We start from the raw sequence: 26,454 nt of genomic DNA, 5'->3' as shown, positions 1-26,454 counted from the left end.
AGCTTGAACGCCTTCAGTGCCATGAAGATTGCCATGAGTTCCAACACATTGATATGCATCCGTTGCTGTTGTGCAGTCCATAGTCCCTGCACTGTGTGGTGGAGGACATGCGCTCCCCAACCCTGGAGAGATGCGTCCGTCGCCAGTACTATTTGTGGGACAGGCTCTTGGAACGGTCGGCCCCTGCAAAGGTTTTGTGGGTTCCACCAATGCAGAGAGTTGTAAGCCCGACCGGTCACCAACACTAGGTCCTGTAGACGACCATGAGCCTGATTCCACTGACGGGCTAAGCATTCTTGAAGGGGTCGCATGTGCAGCCTCGCGTGCGGGACAATGAATATGCAGGATGCCATCATGCCGATCAGTTGCATGAAAACCTGCGCCGGGAGGGACCGCTGAGGCTGGAACCTCCGGATGAGCGCTTGCATGCTGTTGACCCTGGCCGTGTTGGGCTGCGCCGTGGCTGACTGGGTGTTTATCGTCGCCCCTAGGTACTGCTGGACATGTGATGGCTGCAGGTGAGACTTTGCATAGTTGAGAGAGAAGCCCAGACTGTGAAGGAGATGAATAGTTCGTGACATGTCTTGGCCGCACTGCTCGGCAGATTTGGCCTGCACGAGCCAGTCGTCCAGGTAGGGGTACACGTGAACACCTTCTCTGCGAAGGTGTGCTGCCACAGTCGCTAAGCACTTGGTGAAAACTCTGGGAGCAGTAGTGACCCCGAACGGCAGAACTTTGAATTGGTAATGCTGACCGTTGATGGTGAACCTGAGATACTTTTTGTGACTTGGGTGAATGGGAATGTGGAAATACGCATCCTTGAGGTCCAGGGTGGCCAGGAAGTCGCCCTGACGGAGCAGTGGCAGGACTTGTTGTAAAGTTAGCATGTGAAAGTGCTCTGAAAGGATGTACTGGTTGAGGGGTCTGAGGTCTAGAATGGGCCTGAGGGACCCGTCCTTTTTTGGAATCAAGAAGTACAGGGAGTAAACCCCCGCACCCCTTTCGTCGGCAGGCACGAGTTCTATGGCTCCTTTTTGCAGCATGGAGAGTACTTCTTGCTGCAATAAGAGCGAGTGCTCTGCGGACATAGGACGGCTCCTTGGTGGTATGTTGGGGGGGGGGTGGAGGTTAGCTCTAGACAATAGCCGTAATGGATAAGTTGTCTCACCCACCTGTCTGTTGTGATGTTGTTCCAGAGTGGCAGGAATTGTTGGAGTCTCCCCCCGACGGGTGTTAGATGGTCGGGGGGCAGTGACACGAAGTCACTGTTTGTTGGGAGTGGAGGACCTGGCGTTGTTATTGCCGCGGCCTCTCCCTTTGGCATTGTTCCCACGGTAACCACCTCTGGTGTTCTTATTGTATGTAGATTGCGTGTTGCCCTTGGCGTACTGCGAATGCTGTTGAGCCTGTCCTCTTGTTGCTCCCCTGTTACCGGAGCGACGAAAGGAATTGCCCCGAAACTGCTGTGACTGGAGAGCCCCCATGGATTTCGCGGTCTCAGTGTCTTTCTTCATCTTCTCAAGTGTAGTGTCAACTTCGGGGCCAAACAGGAAGTCCGGATTAACCGGCTGATTGAGGAGAGTTGTTTGGACCTCGGCTTTAAACCCTGAGATGCGCAGCCATGCATGGCGGCGAAGCATCACGCTAGTATTGGCTGCCCTCGCTGCAGTGTCTGCTACATCCAGTGCGCATTTGATGGACGCATTGGAGACTTGTTTACCCTCTTGAATAACCATCTCAGCTGCCTCTCTGTACATGTCAGGCATGTGCTGCATCAATTGTTCTAGGGTGTCGTAGTGCGCCCTGTCGTACCTAGCCAACAGGGCCTGTGTATTGGCTATTCTCCAAATGTTAGCGGCCTGCGCCGCCACCCGCTTCCCAGATGCCTCAAAGATCTTTGACTCTTTGTCCGGAGGGGGAGCGTCACCAGTGGATTGAGAATTAGCACGTTTGCGCGCATTAGCCACCACAAGGGAGTCCAATGGGAGCTGGCCTTTAATGTAGGTTGGGTCCACTGGAGCAGGCCTATATTTTTTGTCGATCCGGGGATTGATAACCCTGGCTTTAGTAGGCTCCTTGAAAATGGCAGGGGCATGCTTGAGGACTCCTTTAAGCATAGGCAAAGTCTTGGTGGTACGTTCAGAAATGGAGAAGGTATCAAACAAGAAGTCCTCTTCCACTGGCTCAGCATGCATCTCGACGTCATGGTTGAGGGCAGCACGCTCTAGCAAGGCATTGAACGCAGTAGTGTCCTCAGTTGGTGAAGGTTTCACGACGTAGGACTGAGAGTCTGGAGCGGAGTGGGGGTCATCAGGGTCATCTCCTTGATCCCCTGCTCCAGACCATTGATTGGAGACCTCTTGATCAGTGTCAGTATTATAGGAGAAACCCATTTGACTAAAGTCTGCATTTATGTCCTCCTCACTCTGTGTAGGAGAGTGAACATATGAGTAGTCCTGTTCCACAAGGACCGGAGAGGTGGTGGAGACCCTTTTTTGTTTGAGGGGAATTTTGTAACCCTCCAAGGGACGGTCAGGCGCATGCTTCCGTTTGAGGACGGTAAGCTTGCCTGACTCAGAGTCAATATAAATTTTTGCCTGGTCGTCATAAGAAGGTTCCTGATAGACGAGCCGTGCCTGGGAGGACACTGTCTCAGTGGACACTTGTAGTTGCTTCGGACGGGCTGTGGGCGGGAGGCCAAACTTAAGCGGCGTCGAGGCCGCGTGCTTCGATCCCGAAGCGTCTGTTCCGGTTTTCTTCGACGCCTGAATAGGCCTCTCACTGGACCGCGTCGAATCGAGCTCCCGGCGCGGTGCGCCTCCATCCTTGGGCGTCGACGACAAAGTCGGGGCGTCCTTGGCAGTGGCTTCGACCCTTTTAGGCAGCCCAGCCTTGAGACCCGAGAGGGGCGGCTGCAAGTCCTTTTTCAGCGTAGGTTCCTTGCCCTTCCCGCCATCTTTTGCCGATGACGCGGGCGCCGAGGCCGTCGAGGCGACGCTCTTGTTGACTGTGCCCTGCTTCGAAGGCCCAGCTTCGGCGCCGACAGGAATCTTTGGCGCCGAAAGGGCGTCGACAGCCTTCGAGGAGGTCTTCGACGTCGAACCGACCACCATCTTGAGCAGTTTCGGTTTCGATTTTGGCTCAGTCTGTTTCGGTTTCGATTTTGCAGAATCGACCGATGGCTCCTTCGAAAGGGTCATAGCCTGGCCATGACGCGGGGCTGTAGACCTCGAGGATGGATCTTGGCTAAGGCCTTTTGGCGATGCCTCGACCGGAGCCGGAGTGGGCTGATTGGCAATGGTAGGCCCCGTGGGCGGACTCGGTTCTCCACCGGAGTCGTTATCAACGGCCGCGAGGGCCTGATCGTCGTCCCCTACCTCGACGACGTTCTTGTCGTGGGCGAAGTCCTCATCTGGGTCGTCCACCTCGAAGTTGGAGTCGTGTTCCGACGCCGGTTCCGACATCTCCTCGGGAGCGTCGTCTTCAACCTCTTCATCGTCTTGGAAGAGTTCATCGTACCCGGCATCGAAGATGTTTTCAGGTGCTGGGGTTGACCGCTGGGCCGACTGCCTCGCCGCGCGTCGAAGTTTGATAGTTTTCTTCGAGCGGAACCTGGAGCAGGCGAAACATTTGGACTCGTCGTGGTCGGGGGACAAGCAGGTATTGCACACAGGGTGTACATCTAAGTTCGAATATTTCGAATTACAAACGGGGCACCGCTTAAATGGTCGTCCTTTCCATCGTCGATGTAGTCGGGGTCTGTGTAGCCGAGAGAATCTTCTTTCGACGCCGATCGAAGAACCGAAAGGGCCAGGCACCGAACGATACAATACCGACGCTAAGAAGGCCTTTTGGCCTTAGAAATCGAAAGAGTATAAGTTATTTAACTGGAGTTAAGATTAGACATCCGAACCCAATGGCGGAAAAAAACAATCTGGGGATGGAGAGGATGCCCATGCGCACTGTAGTCCAGGGGAGGAGCCACCTATCTCGTGATACTTCGAAGACTCTTCCAGGACAACAATGTGCAATCATCCGGACCCAACACTAGGCGGCGATCTATGCACAGATATGAATTCAGCAGCCCTCATGCCTCGAACCTATTTGTTTATATAACTTAATATGCTGGCCGACCTTTTAAAAACATGATCCGCTCCTTGCCGATTAAATTAGCATGGGGCGGTAAGCAGCCCAGGGTGGGATGGAAGGTCCTGACAACCATTTGCTGGGGGAGTGGGTTCAAAGCGCCGGACATGGAACTTTATCATAGCGCAAAAGCACACTATGCCACTTACTGGCTTCGCCCCCCCTTTAAACCTTTTGCATGCTCATGACAAGCTGAGCTCGCCATGAGGCACGGTGCTCCGGTGCTCATGACTAGATCAGCTCGTCATGGGCCGTGGAACGCTCAGGTGCGGGGAGAATTCCCCTGCTGTGCTGAGCGTTCCACGGGAGCCACTTCACCTGTGACGAGCTGAGCTCGTCATGAGCACAGGAGCGCCGTAGGTCATGACGAGCTCAGCTCGTCATGAGCATGCGGGCGCTGTGCGCGCCCCCCTTTCCCTCAGCACAGCAGGGGAATTACCCCCGCAGCGAAGAGGTTAATGCCGCATTTATTTGTCGAACAGGGGTACATGTGGCCCACGCCTCTAAATTCCTTCCTAAGCACCACGGTCCCTGGCGAGGGGGTAAAGCACCACGCGGTTAGTTGCACTAAATATGCATGGAAGAGACTGTACAACATACTGGGTGAACCAGTACTATATTCTCCTCTCCTGATGCTTCTGCATCTACCCAGTGCTCTGGTCACTCAGGAGGTTGCATGCCGGGAAATGTTTCGGAAACATAACCTTACTGCGTGGGCTGTCCTCTTTCACAAGGAACAGTTTAAAAACCAGCAGGAACTACTATCGGGAGAAGGGGTTACACCTTTGGAGGTATTCTTATATATAAGACTCAAACATGAGATCCGAGCCAATGTCCCCGGGTTCCCAGCTGATCCTCCTGTATTGGAGACACTTCATGCAACACAAACTAGCGGCCTGCCCATGCTGTATCTAAAATTTATCGAATAGCACTGAATGAGAGACCACAAGGGGTACACGAGGATCGAAAAGACTGGGACGCGTAATTGGGGGAACCCCTATTAGACGAGTAATAGACATACTGCTGCTTGCAAACTGAGGCCATCACTGCAAGTAGCAGACTGCGCAAAACCCATTTTAAATTTTTGAACAGAATATATTTCACTCCAACCAAGCTGCAAACATTTTTTTTTTTTAATAGTAGCATTTTAAAAGACATACAATGTCCAACATGTAAGTAACATACAGACCGTTGTACAACAACATCCATCATCCAGTTTTTCCAACTTTACATTGTTACCTGTAAATGCATTTTTTACAGCACAGCTGTTAAGCACACTTAGTCAACTTGGTACATTTGCAAATATTCAACCAAATATTTCCAGTAATCTCTAGGCTTTGAACTCGTGGGTAGCTCCTCCTTATATGTTTGCAAGGTATCTTTGCAATACGTCAAATCTTTGAGCCACTGTTCAATCTTTGGGGCCTTTCTACTACCCCAGCACAATGATATTCTGTGTTTGGCTAGCAGTAATACAATTACATAAAATATGCGCTTAATGGCCCGCACACCTGAAACAAGTCCCAGCAAGCATGTATGCACAGAGCAGCCAAACAGTAATGCCCAACATATCACCCAACATCTGTTACTTTTTCCCAAAATTCAGTCACTGCAGCACAAGACCATGCAAGGTTTATAAAATCTGCTATTTCTGCGTTGCAGCATTGGCATTTAGAATCCGTACGTAATCCATACCTACAAAGCCTTGCGGGGCTATAATAGGTCTGGTGCAGGTACTTACAGTGTAACATAGTGTCACAAGGGCAGCCGTGAAGAGAAAGACCCATGGGGTGACTGGTGGGAAGCCCAGGAACATTCAACCCATTTGTTTTCTCCTCACCAGGAAGATACTTGGCCAGTATCAGATACGGAGCTTTCTGCTTGCGAGGACGGTCCCTTTAACTGGGACGATGCCGCCCCCTCCTGTGAAGTCATGAGTTGCCACTCAATAAGGTGTCACAGGATACCGAACGCGGTGTGCGTCGACACCGGAGGAAGTCTGGGGAGCGCGGAAGGAACAGGACGTTGGAGTAGCACTCCCGAAGAGAACCCGAGTGGACCGGAGCAGATATCAGCCCGGAGGGAGAAGACCCGCGACGAGACTGGGAGCTGAATCAGGGGGCCAACAGGAATACGCTTCGCCGAGCCACGCCCCCGGAGGAGCGTGGCTGACCCAGGTACGAGCCAAATTCTCAGGCTTGGTCGGGAGGCGGGAGAAACCGGAGGGTTGAGATCTTTACCGCCTACTGCCTCCCTTTGTAAATATTTGTACTTAAACCCCTTCCTCACCTTCACTCCTCGCACACTTGCGTCCTCGTTGCCTCTCACCGGTGCACCAGAGTGATTCCTCACCCCCTCCCCCGTGTGTGCTAAGGCTACCGGGACGAGGTACTGACCGGGATTTGTGTTTTTCTTTTGGGCAATACGGATAACAATCCCTGCCTGACTCAGACAAATAGGACAGGACGACCCCAGCCGGAAAGAAGAGGAGGACTCTTCGTGGCATTCTGGTTTTCTTTCTCATTTTGTGTTCCTTCATTTAACTTTTTGAGCTCCCTCAAAAGTACTGAGGGGTAAAACTGGCTACCCACAAAAGACGAGACTATTTAAAAATAAAACCGTCTCTACCCAGACGCAGTGTACTTCATATTCCTTCAGATCCTGCTACACTGGTAGAGAATGCAGGCATAGGCACCCCCATCTGTGATACCAAGATGGACGCGCTAATTCAATATATAATTAAGGGGCCGGAAAAGCTTGAATGGGCAGTCGAGCGTCAGATGGCCTCCGCCAAAGCAGACAGGGACGTTTGTAAGGACACAATGGCGGCGCAATTGGAATGCCTTCAGAAGGCAGTAACAGAAACCCCTGCCAACCCCTTACGTGAAGTCCGAGGTCCCAGTCACCACACACCGGCTGGTGTCTCCCTGCAGAAATATGTACACGGGGAGGATCCAGATGCCTTCCTCACCAACTTTGAAAGGGTAGCCAGGGCATGCAGTTGGCCTCTGGAAAAGTGGCCATTTTTTTTGGCTCCTCTCTTGACGGGAGAGGCACAGGCGGCATACCAGGTGGCTATCGCCAATGGAGATACGCCATATAGCGAAATAAAACTGGTTATCTTAGACCACCTAGGACTGGACTCCGAGGCTTACCGGGTGCGCTTCCGGAAGGAAAGGGGGGCACCTGGCGACAACCCCAAAACACTGTTCTTGCGACTCAAGATGGCAGCCGATAAATGGCCAACCCCGAGTAACAGCTCCAAAGAGGACATAATGAAAAAGATATATCTGGAGCAGTACCTAGACGCGCTACCGTATAACATCCAGATGTGTCTAAGACTGCAAAGTCATTAACCGCTCAACAGGCGATAGAAATGGCGACCACCTTTTCGCGTGCCCAGCCAAAAGTGGGTGGATGGAAGACAGAGACTGCGACCCCAATAAGAAATAAGAAACCCAAGCCAATGGACATACCAAAGCCCAGACAACCAAAATACGAGCTACCTAATATAAAGGGCCCATAGTGCTTCGAGTGTGGGGAGTGGGGCCATATTGCCCATGCCTGTCCTAGGAAAAGACCGATGGAGGAACCAATGGAGGTGGGGTACATCCCCAAATCCATTTTGTACACCGCTGAGATGGGGTCAGCATTCCATGTAAGTGTGCAGGTGAACAGTAAGACAATAAAAGCCCTCCTGGACTCCGGCTGCAAACAGTCAGTTGTACAGAGCATGTGGGTCAACCGCGAGCAGCTAGTGCCTGATACCCAGGTACACATTAGATGTGTTCATGGGGATGTGAAACCCTATCCCACAGCAGTCATTCCCTTTATTCACACTGCTGGTATGAAGAGTTATATAAAAGTAGGAGTCCTAGATAGCCTCCCAGAAGATCTTATTATCGGACAGACAACCCTGACTTTCTTGACCTGTTCCGTGTGATATTGAAAGGTACGAAAGAGAGGGTACATCAACAGGACATCAACCGCGCCCCTGAGTCCCCCGCCCTGATCACCTCAGAACCATGGCTTCTCGATCGTAGTTTTAAATTCGCCCAAGCCAAAGATGCCTCCATGTATAATGCGTGGGCACAGGCCCATAGCTCTCAGGACAGCTCCAACCCCACCTACCCCAGATTCATAATTAAGGAGTCATTATTATACCGGCAGGCCGCCCCTTCTGAACCACAGCAGCTACTAGTACCCATGTCATTCAGGGAACAAGTCATGTTTCACACCTCACATTCATACCTCACCGCTGGACATACTGGGGCAGAGAAGAACACTCAGAATGTATTGAGGCATTTTTATTGTCCGGGTGTCTACAAAGACAAAAAGATACACTGTCAGACCTGTGCGATCTGCCAAAAGAAGAACACCCCAAGCCGTCCCCCTACAACCATTACTGGTAATAGGAGTCCCATTTGAAAGGGTCGGTATTGACCCGATAGGTCCTTTGCCACGTACCAAGAAGGGGAATGTATATGCACTAGTGAACGTGGACTATGCCACTCGCTTTCCTGAAGCCTGTCCATTAAATGCTCCTACTACTCGCAACACAGCGGAGAGATTCCTGGAGCTGTTTTCCCGAGTAGGCTTCCCTAAAGAGGTCCTAACAGACCAAGGCACCCCCTTCGTGTCTCGGTCAATGACAGAAGTCTGCCAAATCGTAAATCTGCGGCACATCAGGACGTCTGTATACCACCCTCAAAAATGGCAAAGAATGGGACCAGCTACTACCATTAGCCCTCTATGTAATAAGAAGTCCGGTACAAAACAGACTGGGCTGCTCTGCGTTTGAAATGTTATACGGCCGACAACCTCGTGGTCTCCTGGAGATTGCAAAGGAAGCATGGTAGAAGGAGGAGACACTAGAAACCATCTGATGCTTGAATATACACAAGGGCTGAAGGCTAAGATTGGGAAATTGCGTGACCTAGCATATACGAACCTAGCCAAGAAACAAACTCACTACTACAACAGAGGAAAACAAGCATTGGAAATGCAATAGGTCTCGCATTAGAAAAGTTGGAGCTATTGGTCTTGTAAATGACAAACATTTTATTTATTTGTTGGTTTTTAAAATAGCTAAATTGATATCTGTCATTTACAATGCCAATAGTTATAACTTTTGCGAATGTGACACCTATAGCATTTGGAATGCAACATGTTTTGTATTTACGTGACTTAGATGGCAGCTCTGGTCGTTAGGCCACATCTCTAGAGAGCAGGAGAGTGCAGCAGGGGAGAGAAGCACAGCAAGGGGTGTCGGAGGATAGGGGGGGGGGGTAGCTGGGGTTCTTGGTGCTGGCTTCACTGGCCAGGACCGTGGGGGTCGGTCCTGGGCTAGCTTGGGGGTTGGTGATGGGCGGAGTAGGGGCAAGGGGTCTTGTGCTGCACGCAGGCAAGGACATCGTGGGGTGGCAAGTAATTGTGAAAGTTATCGTTTAAAGGGAAGGACGAGGCGGATATTACATGTGTAGCAACATCATATTGTTGGAGGTCACTCGTTGGTGAAGAGGCACGCATGGTATACTGGAGGGATTAGGCATATATTTGTGAGTATGGAGCTGGTGGGGGCTCCCAGCAGAGGCGACCAGTAAATGGAGCGATTAAGGCATAGAATGTCATTAAGAGCGGTCCCAGTGAAATGTACGGGTGGTTGGGCTCGGGGTGATAGCAGGGTGCAAAAGGGAAACTGTGGTAGAAGGAAAGGGCGCCAAAGGGATTGGGGGGATGGGGCACCAACGCAGGCAGCCACAGAAGACCCGGCGTAAGGGGTAAGTGGCAGGAAAAAAAGATGGTCGGCAGAGGAAAGGAATTGGTAAGACGAGGAGAACAGGGAGGGGGCATCAGCTGCGGGGGTGCGTAGGTTAGGAGCCCTGCTGGGAGAGAGGAGGGGCTCGGGGAGGGACGAATGGGTGGGGGGTGGCAGGACAGGCGGCGATACGGAAGGAATGGAGGAAAGAGGGGATATTACATGCAGAGCCCATCATGTCGTGTGGATGGCACTAGACGGTGAATAAGCACTAAAGGCATGATGGAATTAAGGATGGATTGTGGATGAACTGGTTGGCTATGAAGGGCCCACAGCAGAGGGCAAGAGGGAAAGTTCACGTTACAGATACTTGAAGACAGTAATTGAGCCGGGATGCATAAAACGTCATTAGGCGCTGTCTCGGGGAAGTTGACTGGGGTTTATGCTCTGGTGGGATGGCGGGATGCAGAAGCTAATAAGGCTAATAACTTCTCCAATGCCTTGTGTATAGTGTCCGCTATATCTTCCTGTAATTTAACATATAGTCTAGACACCATGTGTTTAGCAGTGGGACCTGTGATTAGTAGCTGTAACGTGGACAATTGTGGTGGCTCCGCAGGGTAGGATGGGGATAGTTTCTTTATCGCACCTTGCAGTCTATGATATGTAAATTTAAACAATAACATCTGATTGCTAATAAATGAAAGCTCATCAAGCGATTTAAAAACACCATTACAATATAAATCCCCCAGGGTATCAATGCCTACTTGGCGCAGCAGACCCATGCCCACCTCTTCCTGGGTAACCAATAGTTCTGGATGATAATGTAGTGGCAGTGTAGGGGCGTATAACGGTAACTTATTGGCTTTTTGACCCATTATTCACCAAGCACTAGTTGTCGTATCTATAGTATTTATGTCTCGATTATGAAGTGGAGGCCTACAGTGCATTATGATTGCATTTAACGGAATTGGTATGGCATCGCCTTCTTCAATGGCGACATGAGTTAGGTAAGGGATCTGATGATACCAAAAATGCGCTTATTGTGCTTGTGCACATAGATAATAAAGTAAAAAATCCGGAACCTTGAATCCTCCTTGTGAATAGGGCAAAGTGAGAGCGCGCAACTCAATCCGGGCCTGTTTACCTGCCAATATCAGGCGAAGCACCATGGTGGTTATCGTATGAAAAACTTCTGCTGGAGGCTTAATCGGAATATTATTATAAAGGTACAATAATTTTGGCAGGATAACCATCTTTACAATGGCTAGCCGGTCAGCCAATGATAATGGTAGTTGAATCCATCGCCCTATTTTATCTTCCAATACACTAATTGCCCTGCCATAATTTGTGCGGATTACAACTTCTGGGTCACGGCGATACCAAACACCTGAATATCTTACGGGCTCTGATTGCCACTCTAGGGGATAGTCCGTGGGGTGTGGGTGTGCAGTGTCTGTTAATGTTATAATTAGTGATTTGGACCCATTTATTTTGAGGCCAGACTGTTGTCCAAACTTAATATATTCTCTCAGTAGAGGATTCAGATGGTTCTCAGGGTCTTGCACATATAACATCATATCATCAGCATATAATGATATATGCAAGGGTCTTTGCGGAAATTGAAGCGCTGGTTCCCTGCCTAATCTTACATGCTAACGGTTTAAGCGATATCGCAAATAATAATGGGGACAACGGGCAGCCTTGCCTTGTCCCCCTGGCAATAGGTATGGCGTCAGATATGTATTTATTGGCTCTAATACGTGCCGTCGGAGCAGTGCACAGTATCTGTATCCATTGTAAGAAAATAGGTGGGAATCCCATACGCCGTAGAACAGTGTGCAAGTACGACCACTCCATAAAATCAAATGCTTTAGCAGCATCTAAGAGAATTGCAGTGGCTTTAGTAGTGGGAATCAAGTAATGCGAGAGTGCAAAGAGTGTTCTGGTGTTATGGGCTGTTGACTTGAGGGGATAAACCCTGATTGATCTTGCAGAATTAAGTTGGTCATCAGTGGTTGCAGTCGAATGGCAAGGAGTTTGGTCAAAATCTTGGTATCCACATTAATAAGAGACAATGCACTATAAGAATCACAATATTCCAGGACTTAGTTAGGCTTCAAAAGGGCAAGTAACATCGCTTCTCTCAATGTTGGCGGTATTAGTTTCTTATCATGAGCATCCCCATACATCTCTACCAAATGAGGCGCCAACTGATCAACAAACAACTTATAAAATTCACATGTGAACCCATCAGGGCTTGGCACTTTACCATTTGGAAGCGATTTAATAACTTCAGTTACCTCCTCCACTGTGATCAGTAATGACAGGTAGACCCTCGGCGCATCTGATAACCACGCTATCGCTACATCTGCTAGGTAGTCCATTATTGTGTATGGGGGAACTGTATGCTGCGAAGCATATTAGTCCCCATATATGTTCATAAATTCCCTCAATATTCCCTGTGTATCATGTTGCAGTACCCCATTTGCATCTGTGACCGCCCAGACGATCTGTGGCACATGACCTGAACATATTTTAGCAGCCAGAATCCTACCAGGTCTACCATCTTCACCGTAGAATCTTGCTATCTGACGCTTTGCCAAGTATTTGATTTCGTCTTCTACATACGTTTGGTATTCTGACAGTACAACCCTAATGTCACCCAGTATCTTTGTGCATTGTGTACGCTCATATTCATGTTCCAGTGTGCGCAATTGCTCCTCGCGCATACGGAGCTGCCGTCATATATCCCGGAGAGTGCCAGCTGTGGTGCTTATGCAGACACCCCGAATAGTAGCTTTAAAAGCCTCCCATAGTAGGCCAGGATCTTCAGTAGTGGGCTGATTGAGGTCAAAATACTCTGTGATAGCATGACTAATGTTGTCAGTATACACTGAATCTAGTAATGAGTTTGCATTGAACCTCCAGCTATAAGGGGGTGGTACATAGTGTGGCATTGTCATGGCAAGAAATACTGGGTTGTGATCTGACAGTGTCCTGCACAAGTGATTTACGGAACGAGTCCATAGTAGTATGTCGTCAGTACCCAGCCAATAATCAATACGGGACCAGCTGTTGTGAGCTGCTGACACATGCGTGGCCTCCAGACGACCAGGGTGTTGGGCTCTCCAAACATCAGTAAGACGCAAATCGGTCATAATATCTTAATTTGCCCAATGCTCGTTTGTGAGGTTCCACTGATGTTCCAGACCTGTCAAGTCCGTCATGTAGTGCAATATTAAAATCATCCTCCAACCCCCCCCCCACAAAGCAAGGGGATATCTGGTAAATCATGAAGTTTGAGCCGCAATGTATGGTAAAATTCGGGGTCATCTATATTTGGGCCTTATGTATTAAAGCTAGTCTCAGTGTTCCCGTTATAATAACATAGCACCCCAGCTCATCTGAAACGGTAGTGTCTATATTAAATTGCAATCCTTTCTTAATCAGTATATCGGTATAGCGACTCCCCTATAGTAGGACGGATTGTGTATTGACTCCGCCCATCTTCGTCCTATGTGAGTGTTAGAGTGAGGTGCAATATGCGTTTCTTGCAGGAGGGCGATGTCAACCTGCAGCCTGTCAAAATATGCAAATATTTGTTGAATCTTTTTCGGGTTATTAAGCCCCCTAACATTCCAAGTTAACAAGTTTAAGTGTTTAGGTTGCAGTCTCTCAGTGGACATCTCTAACCATTGATGCCCAGTGTGTTGACGTGTAGAGCTTGCAGCATGCATTGCTATCGTTTTGTAGGATAAAACGAATGGTGCTGTAATCTTATTATGGCTCTGGACTTCAGCGATGTCTCTCAAGTACATTGGTCTGCATTAACAGTTCCCAATACCCGCCACCCCACCCAACACCCACTTCAGCATCCCAACCATGCCAAAGACATTCCCCTGTGGAAAAAAACGACATAACCTAACTTTGATTGGGGAACACCCGCTTAGGGGGCCCACCAGGTGCACACAACTCCATCCAACATAGTAGATGTGGTCAGGTATACATTAGTGATGCAGACTGAACATTTCCTACATTGTATGGGCTTCCATAATGACCGCCAGTTGTTTATACCTGGTTTGTACAACATTCTATTGCAAAGTGCCCATCACCCCTCCATATAATCCACACAAATTGCAGTGATGGACAAAGGGAGGGCCCAGACAAACAACAGAGTTATAATTTTCACATCAGTGTGTACAGTGCAAACACAGTACCATAATCTGCATAAACCTCCCTTGGCTTTACAACCACAGATACAGTTTTGTTCATTAATTTGAAATCAGCAGGGCCAATCGGGTAGACCATGCACGTAGGTCTACAGCATTTATCATCCCCGACAAGATCAGAATAAATATGTAGAGTGTAGATTCTTCCCTCTGAAGAGAGTAGGGCCCCCATTCGGGACTTCAAGTACATTAGTTAATCATTGGATACTCCAGCATGGTTTGTGTTCTGAGCTAACGTAGGCCTGGCCAAATATAGGCCTGTTCTTATCCGCCTACAATAAACTCCGGATGGTGCTGGAATTTTGTGCCTACGTTACCGCACAAGTATGTCAGCAATTCAGTCTGTTATTACAGTGCACACATATGCCTTACCAGTCTATAGTGTCCTAGATCCAATGATATCCTTCCCCCCTAGAAGCGTTTACTCCGAGTCCTGGTTCTGCTCCGCTCTCTTTAGTTCTTTCCGCTTATTGTTGATTTCCTTAAGGAAATCTTGTGCTGCCTTCGGTGTCTGGAGAAGTGTAGGGCGGCCCTAGTGTGTAACGCTCAGCTGGGCTGGGCAAAGCATAGCGTATTCTATTCCTAGTTCTCTCAGCTTCTTTTTAGCTGGGTTGAATTCTTTTCGCGCAAGTTGGACTGTCATTGTGAAGTCTGGGTAAAACTCCAATGCATTCCCCTGGTAGCTAATCTGTTGCTGCTCGCGAACCAGCCTCAAGATGACATCTCGATCTCTATAATAGAGGACACGGGCGATAATGGGTCTTGAAGTGGCGCCAGGCTTCGGTGGCGGGGCCAGGGATCTAAGCGCACGTTCTATCAGGAAGACCGCTGAAAGGTGTTCTGTACCAAACACGCTGCGAAGCATTTCCTCCACATAGGTTTCCATCCGTCCTGTTTTTGTGGACTCCGGAACTCCTGCGATTCTGTCAAGTCAAGTCAAGTCAAAAGATTTATATAGCGCGCTACAAACCCAGAGGGTCTCAAGGCGCTTGTAGAAGGGTGGGGAGTTACTTGTCGAATATCCACGTTTTGAGTTGCTTTCTGAATGCTAGGTGGTTCTGAGTAAGGCGAAGGTGAGTGGGAAGTGAGTTCCAAGTTTTAGCTGCTAGGTAGGAGAAGGATCTACCTCCCATGGTGGTTTTGTTGATGCGAGGTACAGTGGCAAGGGCTTGGTTGGAGGATCGTAGCTGGCGGGAGGGGGTGTAGAAGGATAGTCGTGTGTTGAGGCATTCGGGTCCGATTTCGTAGAGTGCTTTGTGTGCGTGGGTTAGGAGCCGGAAAGTGATCCTCTTATTGACGGGGAGCCAGTGGAGGTTTTTCAGGTGATCAGAGATGTGTTCTTTACGCGGGATGTCTAATATGAGCCTGGCTGAGGCGTTCTGGATGCGTTGTAGTTTTTTCTGGAGTTTTGCGGTGGTGCCGGCGTAGAGGGTGTTTCCGTAGTCCAGTCGGCTCGTGACCAGAGCGTGGGTGACTGTTTTTCTAGTTTCGGTAGGGATCCAGCGAAATGTTTTTTTGAGCATGCGAAGAATGTTGAAGCAAGATGAAGAAACGGCGTTGACTTGTCTGATCATCGAGAGTGAGGAATCCAGGATGGCGCCCAGGTTCCGTGCGTGGTCCGTCGGGATGGGTGCTTTTCCAAGGGCCTCTGGCCACCAAGAGTCGTCCCAGGCGGAGGGGGAGGTACCTAAGATGAGGACTTCTGTTTTGTCTGAGTTCAGTTTCAGACGGCTGTGCTTCATCCATTCGGCTACTTCTTTCATTCCTTCGTGTAGGTTGGTTTTGGCCGTGTTAGGGTCTCTGGTGAGTGATAGGATCAGTTGAGTGTCGTCGGCGTAGGAGATGATGTTGAGGTTATGTTGGCGTGCGATAGCCGCGAGGGGGCTCATGTAAACGTTGAAGAGGGTGGGACTGAGTGAGGACCCTTGAGGTACGCCGCAGATGACTTCAGTGGCCTCTGACTTGAATGGTGGAAGGCGGACTCTCTGGGTTCTTCCGGAGAGGAAGGAGGTGATCCATTCCAGTGCTTTTCCTTGGATTCCGATGTTTTTGAGGCGCTGTAGAAGGGTGCTATGGCAGACAGTGTCGAAGGCTGCGGAGAGGTCGAGGAGGATGAGGGCGACTGTGTCTCCATTGTCCAGTAGAGTTCGAATGTCGTCTGTTGCTGCGATGAGGGCGGTTTCGGTGCTGTGCTTGGCTCGGAAGCCGGACTGTGAGGAGTCGAGGGATTTGTTGGTTTCGAGGAATGCGGCGAGCTGGTTGTTGACAGCTTTCTCGATGACTTTGGCCGGGAATGGAAGGAGTGAGATAGGGCGATAGTTTTTGAGTTCGGTGGGGTCAGTTGTGGGTTTCTTCAGGAGGGCGCTGAGTTCGGCATGTTTCCAGCTTTCCGGGAAGGTTGCGGAGTTGAGGGAGCAGTTGATGACGTCTCGGAGGTGCGGTGCAATAATGGAGTCTGCTTTGTTAAAGATGTGGTGAGGGCAAGGGTCTGTGGGGGATCCTGAGTGGATAGAGTTCATCAGACGGATGGTGTCCTCAGTGGATTGGCTTCCAGTCATTGAGGATGTTCAGGGGGGGGTGGGGGTCCTGCAGGGGATTGGGTGGGTTGGTCTTCGGGTTGGTTGTCGAAGCTGTTGTGGATGTCTGCAATTTTGTTGTGGAAGAATGAGGCTAGGGAGTCGCAGAGGGCTTGAGAGGGGGTGATGTCGTTGGAGTTGGCTGAAGGGTTGGTAAATTCCTTGACGATGTTGAATAATTCCTTGCTGTTGTGGGCGTTGTTATCTAGACGGTCCTTGAAGGCTGCTTTCTTGGCATTTCGGATCAGTTGGTGGTGTATGCGGGTGGCGTTTTTGAAGGCGTCCTTGGTGCTGGTGGTTGAGTCTTTTTTCCAGGCCTTCTCGAGGGAGCGACAAAGTTTCTAGGATTTCTTAAGATCATCGTTGAACCAGGAGGCCTTCTTGCTGCCTAGTTTGATTTGTCGTTTTTTCAGTGGTGCTAGGATGTCGGCGCTGTTGGATAACCATTGGGTGAGGTTGGTGGCTGCTTGGTCTGGGTTTGAGGAGTGGGCGGGGGGCTTTTGAAGAAGCGATGAGGAGATCTGGTCGATGGTGATTTTGTTCCAGTTTCTTTGCAGAGTGGGTTGGGGGTGGTTGTTGGATGTGGGCTTGTTGTAGGTGAAGTGAACGCAGCTGTGGTCAGTCCAAAGGAGAGCTGTGGTGTGGCTGAAGGAAACATGCTTGCTGGAGGTGAAGATAGGGTCGAGTGTGTGACCTGCGATGTGGGTGGGGGTAGTGACAAGTTGTTTGAGTCCGAGGTTTGCGAGGTTGTCCAAAAGGGTGGTGGTGTTGCGGTCGTTGTTCTTTTCAAGGTGAAAGTTGAGGTCTCCTAAAAGGATGTAGTCCTCGGAGGGGAGCGCGTGTGGAGTGATGAAGTCCGTGATATCTTCACTAAATTGTGCGCGGGGTCCTGGTGGCCTGTAAAGGAGGGTGCCTCTGAGTGTGGTCTTGGGGTCGATGTGGATCTGGAAGTGAAGGTGTTCAGAGTTGGCGAGATTGACGTCTGAGCTGGTTGAGATGCGGATGGATTTCTTATGGACGATAGCGATGCCTCCTCCAGTGAGGCCGGTACGGTCCTTGCGAATGATCTTATAGCCTTCCGGGATGGCGATGGTGATGTCTGGGGCTGAGGAGGCATTCATCCATGTTTCTGTTAGGAAGGCGACGTCTGGAGAGATGGTGTCGAGTAGATTCCAGAGGTCAATGGCGTGTCTGTGGACCGAGCGGGTGTTGAGCAGGAAGCATTGTAGGTGGGTGGGATCGGATATCTGTTGTGTGTTCGTGGATGAGGAGTTGTTCTTGGTGCCGTCGAACTTGCAGGAGTAGCAGGAAAAGGGCCCATGGGTGTGTCCAGGAGCGGCTTGGAAGCAGGTGGGGGAGCGGCCAGGGTTAAGGGCTAGGAGGGTGGTGGCATCGTAAGTAATGCGGGAGGGGTGGGCAATACGGGGACCAGGGGGTCTGGCGCTGGGCGCGGTCCAGGCGCGGACGGGCGTAGACGGGCTTACCTTTGGCGCACCTTCGGCGCGGCCGTAGCGCGTGGACGCTGCACGTGGGGGCATTGGCCATAAATGGATGGTGGAGGGGGCGGAGCGTGGGAGGGGCCGCTGGGAGGCGGTCTCGGGGAGGTAGAGACGGGCCAGGAGAGCTGAAAACAACAACAAGATGGTGGCGGGCTGCTTGAAAACGAAACCGGGGCACAGTCCGAGTTAAGCCTGAGCTATTGCCACAAAAATAAACACCACTGGTGGGACCGGCCAGAAGCGCTATCAAAATAAATGCCAGGCAGCTCGCATGTAATTGCACAATCTAAATGCGTGCAGAAGCGCTATGTTATATCGTATGTGCAGCAGCCAGCAGCAGATAGTTCAGTGCAGGAGCGCAGAATTCAGACAATGCTAGCAGCGCTATGTGGAGTAAAAATGAGCAGTTAACGATACCAGCGCTGCTTCCAGGTTCGAGGGAGCGAGGAGAGCGACCGTGCAGGAGCGAGTCCATTAGGTCACAGCTGCACCAGGGAGGAGGCTAGATTGCTGTTCGTGGGTGGGAGGGGCCGCTGGGAGGCGGTCTCGGGGAGGTAGAGGCGGGCCAGGAGAGCTGAAAACAACAACAAGATGGTGTTATTGCGTCGAGATCTTGCTTCTAAATCCTCCGCTTTGTTCTTGATAACTTCCAGCAGCCTTTCATCTCCTTGCACTTTTGGGTCGTGCCGTGTGATTCGTCCTCCACCGCAATTATACGAGTTTCGGCCTCAACAAGACGCTCTCCGTGCTTGTCCAATTTAGCCGCCATATTGTCGACCCGTAGGGTGATGGTGTCCAAGTTCCCATTTATGTCCTGTAGACTTTGTTGAATTGCCTGCAAAACACCTTCCATGCCAGTGCTTGTTGTATTTTCAGTTTCAAGCTCTGTATCCGATTGCGCCGTCACACCCCTGGTGTTCCTTTTCGCTTCAAATGGCAACTTGGACTGTTGCTTGTCCGGCTTTACCATTGTTGCTTTATTAATCACAGCAGTCTTGGGAATGAAGTATCGCTTATGGCCTTGGTGCACGCGTGGTGGTGCGTAGATTTCGCTTCTTAACGTGTGCCCGTCCCCCTACTCAGGCCCTTCAACAGCTAAGTTAATCGTCACTCCACAACAAAGTCCACAACCAACCAGCAGTAAGAACGGCGTGTGATAGGAATTGAGGCGCCGCTCCAGGATCAGCTTCCCTCACCACAGAGGCAGATCAACTAGTGAAAGGGCCAAACCCACAGCTACTTCGCAGACTTGATCCTTCCTCACCCAGCTCTTGGCGCGATTAACATTTCACTGCGATCCCATCAGCCACATTCCTCGAGCTGCACAGAACAGGGGCCATCAGGACAGAAAGACAGTAGATGTCGCAGTCGACTCTCCTCATCACTCCATTACCAAGCAGTAGCAGTTCCAGCTTCTCGTGCAGGTTTGATGGCATCCAGTCTGGATTCAACAGCATGCCTGGTAATTGCGCACTATATACTAACCTCCATAGGAGATTCTCTGCTTTTGACCTCCATACATCTCCCAGTTGGAGCGCGATGTAATAGGCGCAATAGTTAAGTTACAGTCACAAGAGCTGGAAGTAGCAGCAGCGCCAGAGGGGGTCTCGCATCGCAGATCACACACATTAAGGCAGGGCACAATGTAATCTCCAATCTAGATGCCACGCTATCTTAAACCTCCGCTATCTAGTTCAAGTTCAAAGATTTGTATAGCGCACTGCTCACCCAGAGGGTCTCAAGGCGCTTGGGGAAGGGGGGGTTCAGTTTTTGTCGAATAGCCAGGTTTTGAGTTCTTTTCTGAAGGAGATGTGGTTTTGTGTAAGGCGGAGGTGAGTAGGGAGTGAGTTCCAGGTCTTGGCTGCAAGGAAGGAGAAGGACCTGCCACCCATGGTGGATTTTCGGATGCGCTGGACTACGGCGAGGGCTTGATTGGACGATCTAAGTTGGCGGGTGGGTGTGTAGAAGGACAGTCGAGTGTTGGGGCATTCGGGTCCTAGTTTGTAGAGGGCTTTGTGTGCGTGGGTGAGAAGACGGAATGTAATCCTCTTGTGGACGGGAAGCCAGTGGAGGTCTTTTAGGTGTCTGGTGATGTGATCTTGGCGAGGGATGTCCAATATGAGTCTTGCTGATGCGTTTTGGATGCGTTGGAGTTTCTTCTGTAGTTTTGCTGTGATTCCGGCGTAAAGTGTGTTACCATAATCCAGTCGGCTCGTGACCAGTGCGTGGGTGACAGTCTTTCTTTTTTCGAGGGGGATCCAGCGGAAGATCTTTTTGAGAATACGAAGTACGTTGAAGCAGGAGGATGAGACTGCGTTGACTTGTCTGGACATCGAGAGAGAGGAATCTAGGATGAAGCCCAGATTGCGTGCGTGGTCAGTGGGTGTGGGCGCTGTGCCCAGAGCGGAAGGCCACCATGAGTCGTCCCAGGCAGAGGGGGATGATCCTCCGTTTTGTCTGAGTTGAGTTTTAGGCGGCTATGTTTCATCCATTCGGCTACTTCTTTCATGCCTTCGTGAAGATTGGTTTTGGCGGTGTTAGGGTCTTTGGTGAGGGAAAGAATTAACTGGGTGTCGTCGGCGTAAGAGAGGATGTTGAGGTTGTGTTGACGCGCAATAGAGGCGAGTGGACTCATGTAAACGTTGAAGAGGGTGGGACTGAGTGATGATCCTTGTGGTACTCCACAGATGACTTCAGTGGCATCAGAGTTGAATGGGGGAAGTCGGACTCTTTGAGTTCTCCCGGCGAGGAATGAGATGATCCAGTTCAAGGCTTTTCCTTGTATGCCGATGTTGCTGAGGCGTTGTATAAGGGTGTTGTGGCAGACTGTGTCGAAGGCGGCGGAGAGGTCGAGAAGGATGAGGGCCACTGTTTCTCCGTTGTCCAGTAGCGGTCGGATGTCGTCTGTAGCTGCGATGAGGGCGGTTTCGGTGCTGTGTTTTGCTCGGAATCCGGACTATGAGGGGTCGAGTGAGTTGTTGGATTCAAGGAAGGCGGCGAGTTGGCTGTTGACGGCTTTCTCAATAACTTTGGCGGGGAGGAGGGATATGGGTCGATAATTTTTTAGTTCAGCGGGGTCTGCTGTGGGTTTTTTCAAGAGGGCGCTGAGTTCGGCGTGTTTCCAGCTTTCTGGGAAGGTGGCAGAGTTGAACGAGCAGTTGAGGACATCACGGAGATGGGGTGCGATGATGGAGTCAGCTTTGTTGAAGATGTGGTGGGGGCAGGGATCGGTTGGCGAGCCAGAGTGGATTGAGTTCATTAGGCGGATGGTGTCTTCGGTGGTGATTGGGTTCCAGGCGCTGAGGTTGTTAGTTGGTGGTGTGGGATCTGAGGAGGGTGGGGAGGGTAGTTCGCCAGGAGTGTTCTCGAAGCTGTTGTGGATGTCGGCAATTTTGTTGTAGAAGAAGGAGGATAGCGCATCGCAGAGGTCTTGGGAGGGAGTGATGTCATTAGATGCAGCGGCGGGGTTGGTGAATTCTTTGACAATGTTGAAAAGTTCCTTGCTGTTGTGGGCGTTGTTGTCGAGACGATCCTTGAAAGCAGATTTCTTGGTGGATCGAATCAGTTGGTGATGTTTGCGGGTGGCCGCCTTGAGGGTGGCCATGTTGTCGGTGGTTGGGTTTTTTCTCCATGTTTTCTCTAGGGTGCGGCATAGCTTCTTGGATTTTTTAAGGTCATCATTGAACCAGGGGGCCTTTTTATTGCCTGAATTGATCTGGTGTTTTTTCAGGGGAGCTAATTCGTCAGCGCTGTGGGTGATCCATTGCTTGAGATTGGTGGCCGCTTGGTTTGGGTCCGATGAGAGGGTGGGAGGGTTTTGGTTGAGTGATGTGAGGAGTTGGTCAGAGGTGATTTTGTTCCAGTTTCTCCGAGGAATAGGTTGTGTGCAGTTGTGGGTCAAGGTGGTTTTGTAGCTGAAGTGAACACAGCTGTGGTCCGTCCAATGGAGAGCTGTGGTGCGGTCGAAGGAAATGTGCTTGCTGGAGGTGAAGATAGGGTCGAGCGTGTGCCCGGCAACGTGGGTGGGGGTGTCCACAAGTTGTTTGAGTCCGAGATTGGCCAGGTTGTCCAGAAGAGAGTTGGTGTTGCTGTCTTGTTTGTTTTCGAGGTGGAAGTTGAGGTCTCCTAATAGAATGTAGTTTTCGGAGGCGAGGGCATGTGGGCTGATGAAGTCAGTGATGTCATCGCTGAATATAGTGCGGGTTCCTGGGGGCCTGTAGATGAGGGTGCCTCTAAGTGTGGTCTTGGGGTCGGAGTGGATCTGGAAGTGAAGGTGTTCGGCGGTAGCGAGGTTATCGTCGGTGCTGGTCGTGATTTTGATGGTGTTACTGTGGATAATGGCGATGCCTCCTCCTGTTTGGTTGGTGCGGTCTTTTCGGATGATCTTGTAAGCGTCCAGTATGGCTATAGCGATGTCGGGTGCTGATGATGTGTTCATCCATGTTTCAGTGAGGAAGGCGATGTCCGGTGATGCAGTGTCGAGTAGGTCCCAGAGTTCAGTGGCGTGTCTGTGGATCGAGCGGGTGTTTAGCAGGATGCACTTCAGGTGGTTAGATTCGGAGCTATGACTGGAGGGAGTGGATTTGGTGAGGGTCCTGGAGCAGGTGAACTTGCAGGTGCGGCAGGGGAATGGGCCGTGGGTACGTCCTGGGGTGGCTTTGCAGCATTGTGGAGTGCGTCCGGGGTTGAGGGCGAGGAGAGTTGCGGCATCATATGTGAATCTAGTGGGCTGGGTACGGCGGGGGCCAGGGGGTCTGGCGCTGGGCGCGGTCCAGTCGCTGACGGGCGTAGACGGGCTTACCTTTGGCGCGCCTTCGGCGCGCATGGGGCGCGAACGCTGCGCGCAAATGCAACTGCCGGCCATTTTATGCCGATTGTCAAGGGTCTTCACCATAGGCGTCCCACCGACTCTCTTCAGTAACTTCTGGGCACCCTGGCAGTATATCGCGGACTCTGGCCCCTCTGTTGCACGATGAACACAGCGTACACTCACTTTGATATGCCGCACCTCCGTGCTCTGCGCCGCATCTGCTCCGGTTCACCCGCACTTCAGGGCGCCGTCATTTTGTCCACAAGACACCTCGCAAGCCCGGCTATCTTTTACAAATTACCGGCGTTCACAGAGTGCTGCCAAGTTCTCGTTTCTCTCGCCTTAGGGCCAATATCTTCCGTTCCTCAGTCCTGTCATTTGCGGTCGGTTTCGCGTCCGCAGAACGCTCTTTTTATCACATTTTGGGCCTGACCTGCGGAGCGGTCTTAGAAGGCAGACATTCTGTAGTGCGCCCTCCAACCAAGCTGCATAAGTTTAAACTACGGGAGGATGATTGTTGCTTAAGATGCCGGTGTGAGGGGGCAGACTTTCTACACCTGGCATGGCACTGCCCGACTATCCGTAAATATTGGGGGAAGGTGCTAGAGGCACTATCTAAAATTACTGGGCTCACTATCCCAGACACCCTCATGATAACCCTCCTGGGATACACAGCTGTCTTGTAGGAAATTATTGCTCGCTAAACGCAGACTGGCATGCAGGTGGGGCAGAGGGCGAGCTCCCAAATTTAAATAATGGCTGTCTGACCTCACACAATGTAAGGACCAACTCACTACATACGCCAACCTCCTGCCACCATCATCTCGCCCCAGACACATATGGGAACCACTGATACCCTACCTAAGAGAAGACTGTGATGACTAATGTGCACGAATGTATAAACACATACACATATCCTTGGTAACAACTTGCTCTCGCTAGACTAGGTAAGAGCAGAGTACGACCAGCCCCCTACATCGGCCCAAGATGCATCCAATAGTAAAGTTAAACCAGATGTACCCTAATCTATTGTCCGGACTCACGTAACACCGATAATGAACTGTAACCAGGTGCCCTATGATCTGTACTTCGCATCAATCTATTGATTTGTATTGTGCAATATCTTGTTTGGATTCCTCATGTTATGATTTGTTGTACTTTTATTGGAAAATATAATAAATAAATAAAATAAATATGCATAACTGACCTGCTCATGACGTCCTCCTGCTTCTCTTTGGCATCTTCGTATTTGTCTGCTAAGCGCTCTGCCATTTCTCGAAGGCTTTTCCTAACATTAAAACAGAAAGTAGTCAGTGAAAAACCGAAGCAGACTAAGACAACATTCATAGGAAAATGGAGCTGCATCTAAAAGCAAGTTATCCGGTTCAATAAGATTCTTGGAACAATAAAGAATTTACTGTAAAAATACCAGTGACTACATATAAGTAAATTCTGTTACTGAAACTCAGTATTGGAACCAATAAACATACCTCTCCTCTCTGCAGATGCTGAGATCTTCAAGCTGTTTGGTCTTTTGGCCAATCAAAAACTTTACCCTTTAGTGGAAGAAAAAAATAAAACCATGCTAAAAACGATGTGCATTGTTTTTTGAAATTATAGGATTAGACCGTTCAGACTACAAGCAAAAGGAGACTGTAATGTTTACTTTCTTTGAACTATGTTGACCCCCATACTCTTTCCCATGCTAGTATGTATTTTGAAAATCTAATATGTGAAGTCTCAGATTACATATTATTTTACCTTGCCCAATAGTTTTTACCAATAATGTTAAATGTAAGTGTAATGGAAAAGAGTAGGCATGTGTGACACTGACTAAGGTTTGTAGTGATTTGTTTTTACACTTAAATGTGTTATTTTGTATACTGCAATTAAAATAATGTAAAATATTTAGAATAGTGCAAAGTCCATAAACCCTCAGTAGAACACCATTTCGTAGAGAACTTGTGAATGACTCCATAAAAGTTAATATTATTTAAAACTGTGGTTTGCTAAGTCTTACTTTGGGAGGGTAAAGGACAGTTTATAAGAAAATCCAAATCACTGTCCATCATTTACAAAATACATCCAAACCAGCAGACCTTACTACTCCACTGAAAAGGCAATTTCTCTTCGGTCATACTGCAGCATAGATCTAAAAAAAACTGGGGATCTCCTAAGAAACCAAAACACCGAAGGAAACAATATTTCTCATGAAACCTCCTGCACCTAGAAAGATAAACCCTTCCTCAGAGTATGCACACACATCTGTTCCTTCAAGAATACACTAATAACCCTCATCTGAGAATTTCTCCACATATAACCTCTTCCTGCTCAGCCTACACATTCTCTCCCACTGGTCTTTTGGAAGCCTATTTTAACTATACATATTCCTGCATTCTTGTTTTCCTGTTTTCCTCCACAACCCTTTGTAAACATCCATTTTTTATTTCTGCCACACACATGAACATAATTGCGCTCGATATAAAGAAATCCACTAATGCATAGGACAAGATTGTGCTATATAGATGCCCAATTAAAATAAAACCAGCCAGTTAACTACTAAAATCCTTCTATATCCTTCTGGTCAAAAGAGTTGACTGATATTTAAGAGAAGAGCCTTCACCATCCACAGTTGATGAAATGAGTAGCTGTAGGAACAAAGATGTTCTCTTGGATGCACAGTTGGATTTCTCATAAGGTTTTAATACTAAAGAACAATGCCTCAATTTATTTACTAGGGAACAAATACTTCTTAGATAACAATTGGGCAGGGGTACACTTGGCATTCATGGACTCTGTCTCCGTTCGGCCTCTACAAGCTATGGCAGATTCCGAGAAGCAGGAGGGTTAAAAAAAATCAGTTATTTTACAAATTGTGCTCACATCTCTCAAATCGAAGCATGGTATGGGTGCAATGGGGAATTTGGTCACTTTTAGATCAGAAGGGGATCACTAGGGGTTTGTTCAGGACCTATTCACTCATATTCTTGCTTTAGGTCAATGTTATGTTATGTTAAAATTATTTAAAGAGCGCACTTTCACCAGGCGGTTTCACGGCGCTGTGAACTGGGCACAGCAGATGAGTGAAAGGTGGGCATTGCGTTACTCATAAGCCTGACAAAACAACAGGGTTTTCAGAAGGGATCTAAAGTGGGTGTAAGATGTAGTTCATCTATATTCCAGGGGGAGTGAGTTCCAGAAGTGGGGGGCAAGGAAAGAGAATCTAAGACCACTGTGTTTCTTACGTTTGAAGATGGGGGTGGTAAGCAAGGCCAAGTGGGAGGAGCGAAGATCACGGGAAGGGAGATAACGGTGGGTCAAAGAGGAAATGAAAGCTGGGCCTAGACCGGCCAATGCTTTGAACGTGATGCAGCCTAGTTTGAATTCTCAGCGTTTAGCCACCGGGAGCCAATGAAGGCTCTTCAACAGGGGA

General features: G+C 49.6%; 1 protein-coding gene across 1 annotated transcript in view; it reads right to left on the bottom strand.

Annotated features, from left to right (window-relative positions):
* Positions 1 to 26,454, bottom strand: part of NUP88 (nucleoporin 88) — a 188,574-nt gene that overhangs the window by 14,412 nt on the left and 147,708 nt on the right. Inside the window, exons 13-14 of the mRNA XM_086950279.1 lie at positions 24,512 to 24,577; positions 24,229 to 24,309 (exon numbers count right to left, since the gene is read on the bottom strand). Coding sequence (XP_086806405.1) covers positions 24,229 to 24,309; positions 24,512 to 24,577 — 147 coding nt within the window. The remainder of the gene's footprint in view (positions 1 to 24,228; positions 24,310 to 24,511; positions 24,578 to 26,454) is intronic.

This window comes from Lissotriton vulgaris, unplaced genomic scaffold (assembly GCF_964263255.1).
Source record: "Lissotriton vulgaris unplaced genomic scaffold, aLisVul1.2 SCAFFOLD_686, whole genome shotgun sequence".
In the NCBI taxonomy this organism is placed as follows: Eukaryota; Metazoa; Chordata; class Amphibia; order Caudata; family Salamandridae; genus Lissotriton; species Lissotriton vulgaris.
This window is presented reverse-complemented; position numbering and strand designations above follow the sequence as displayed.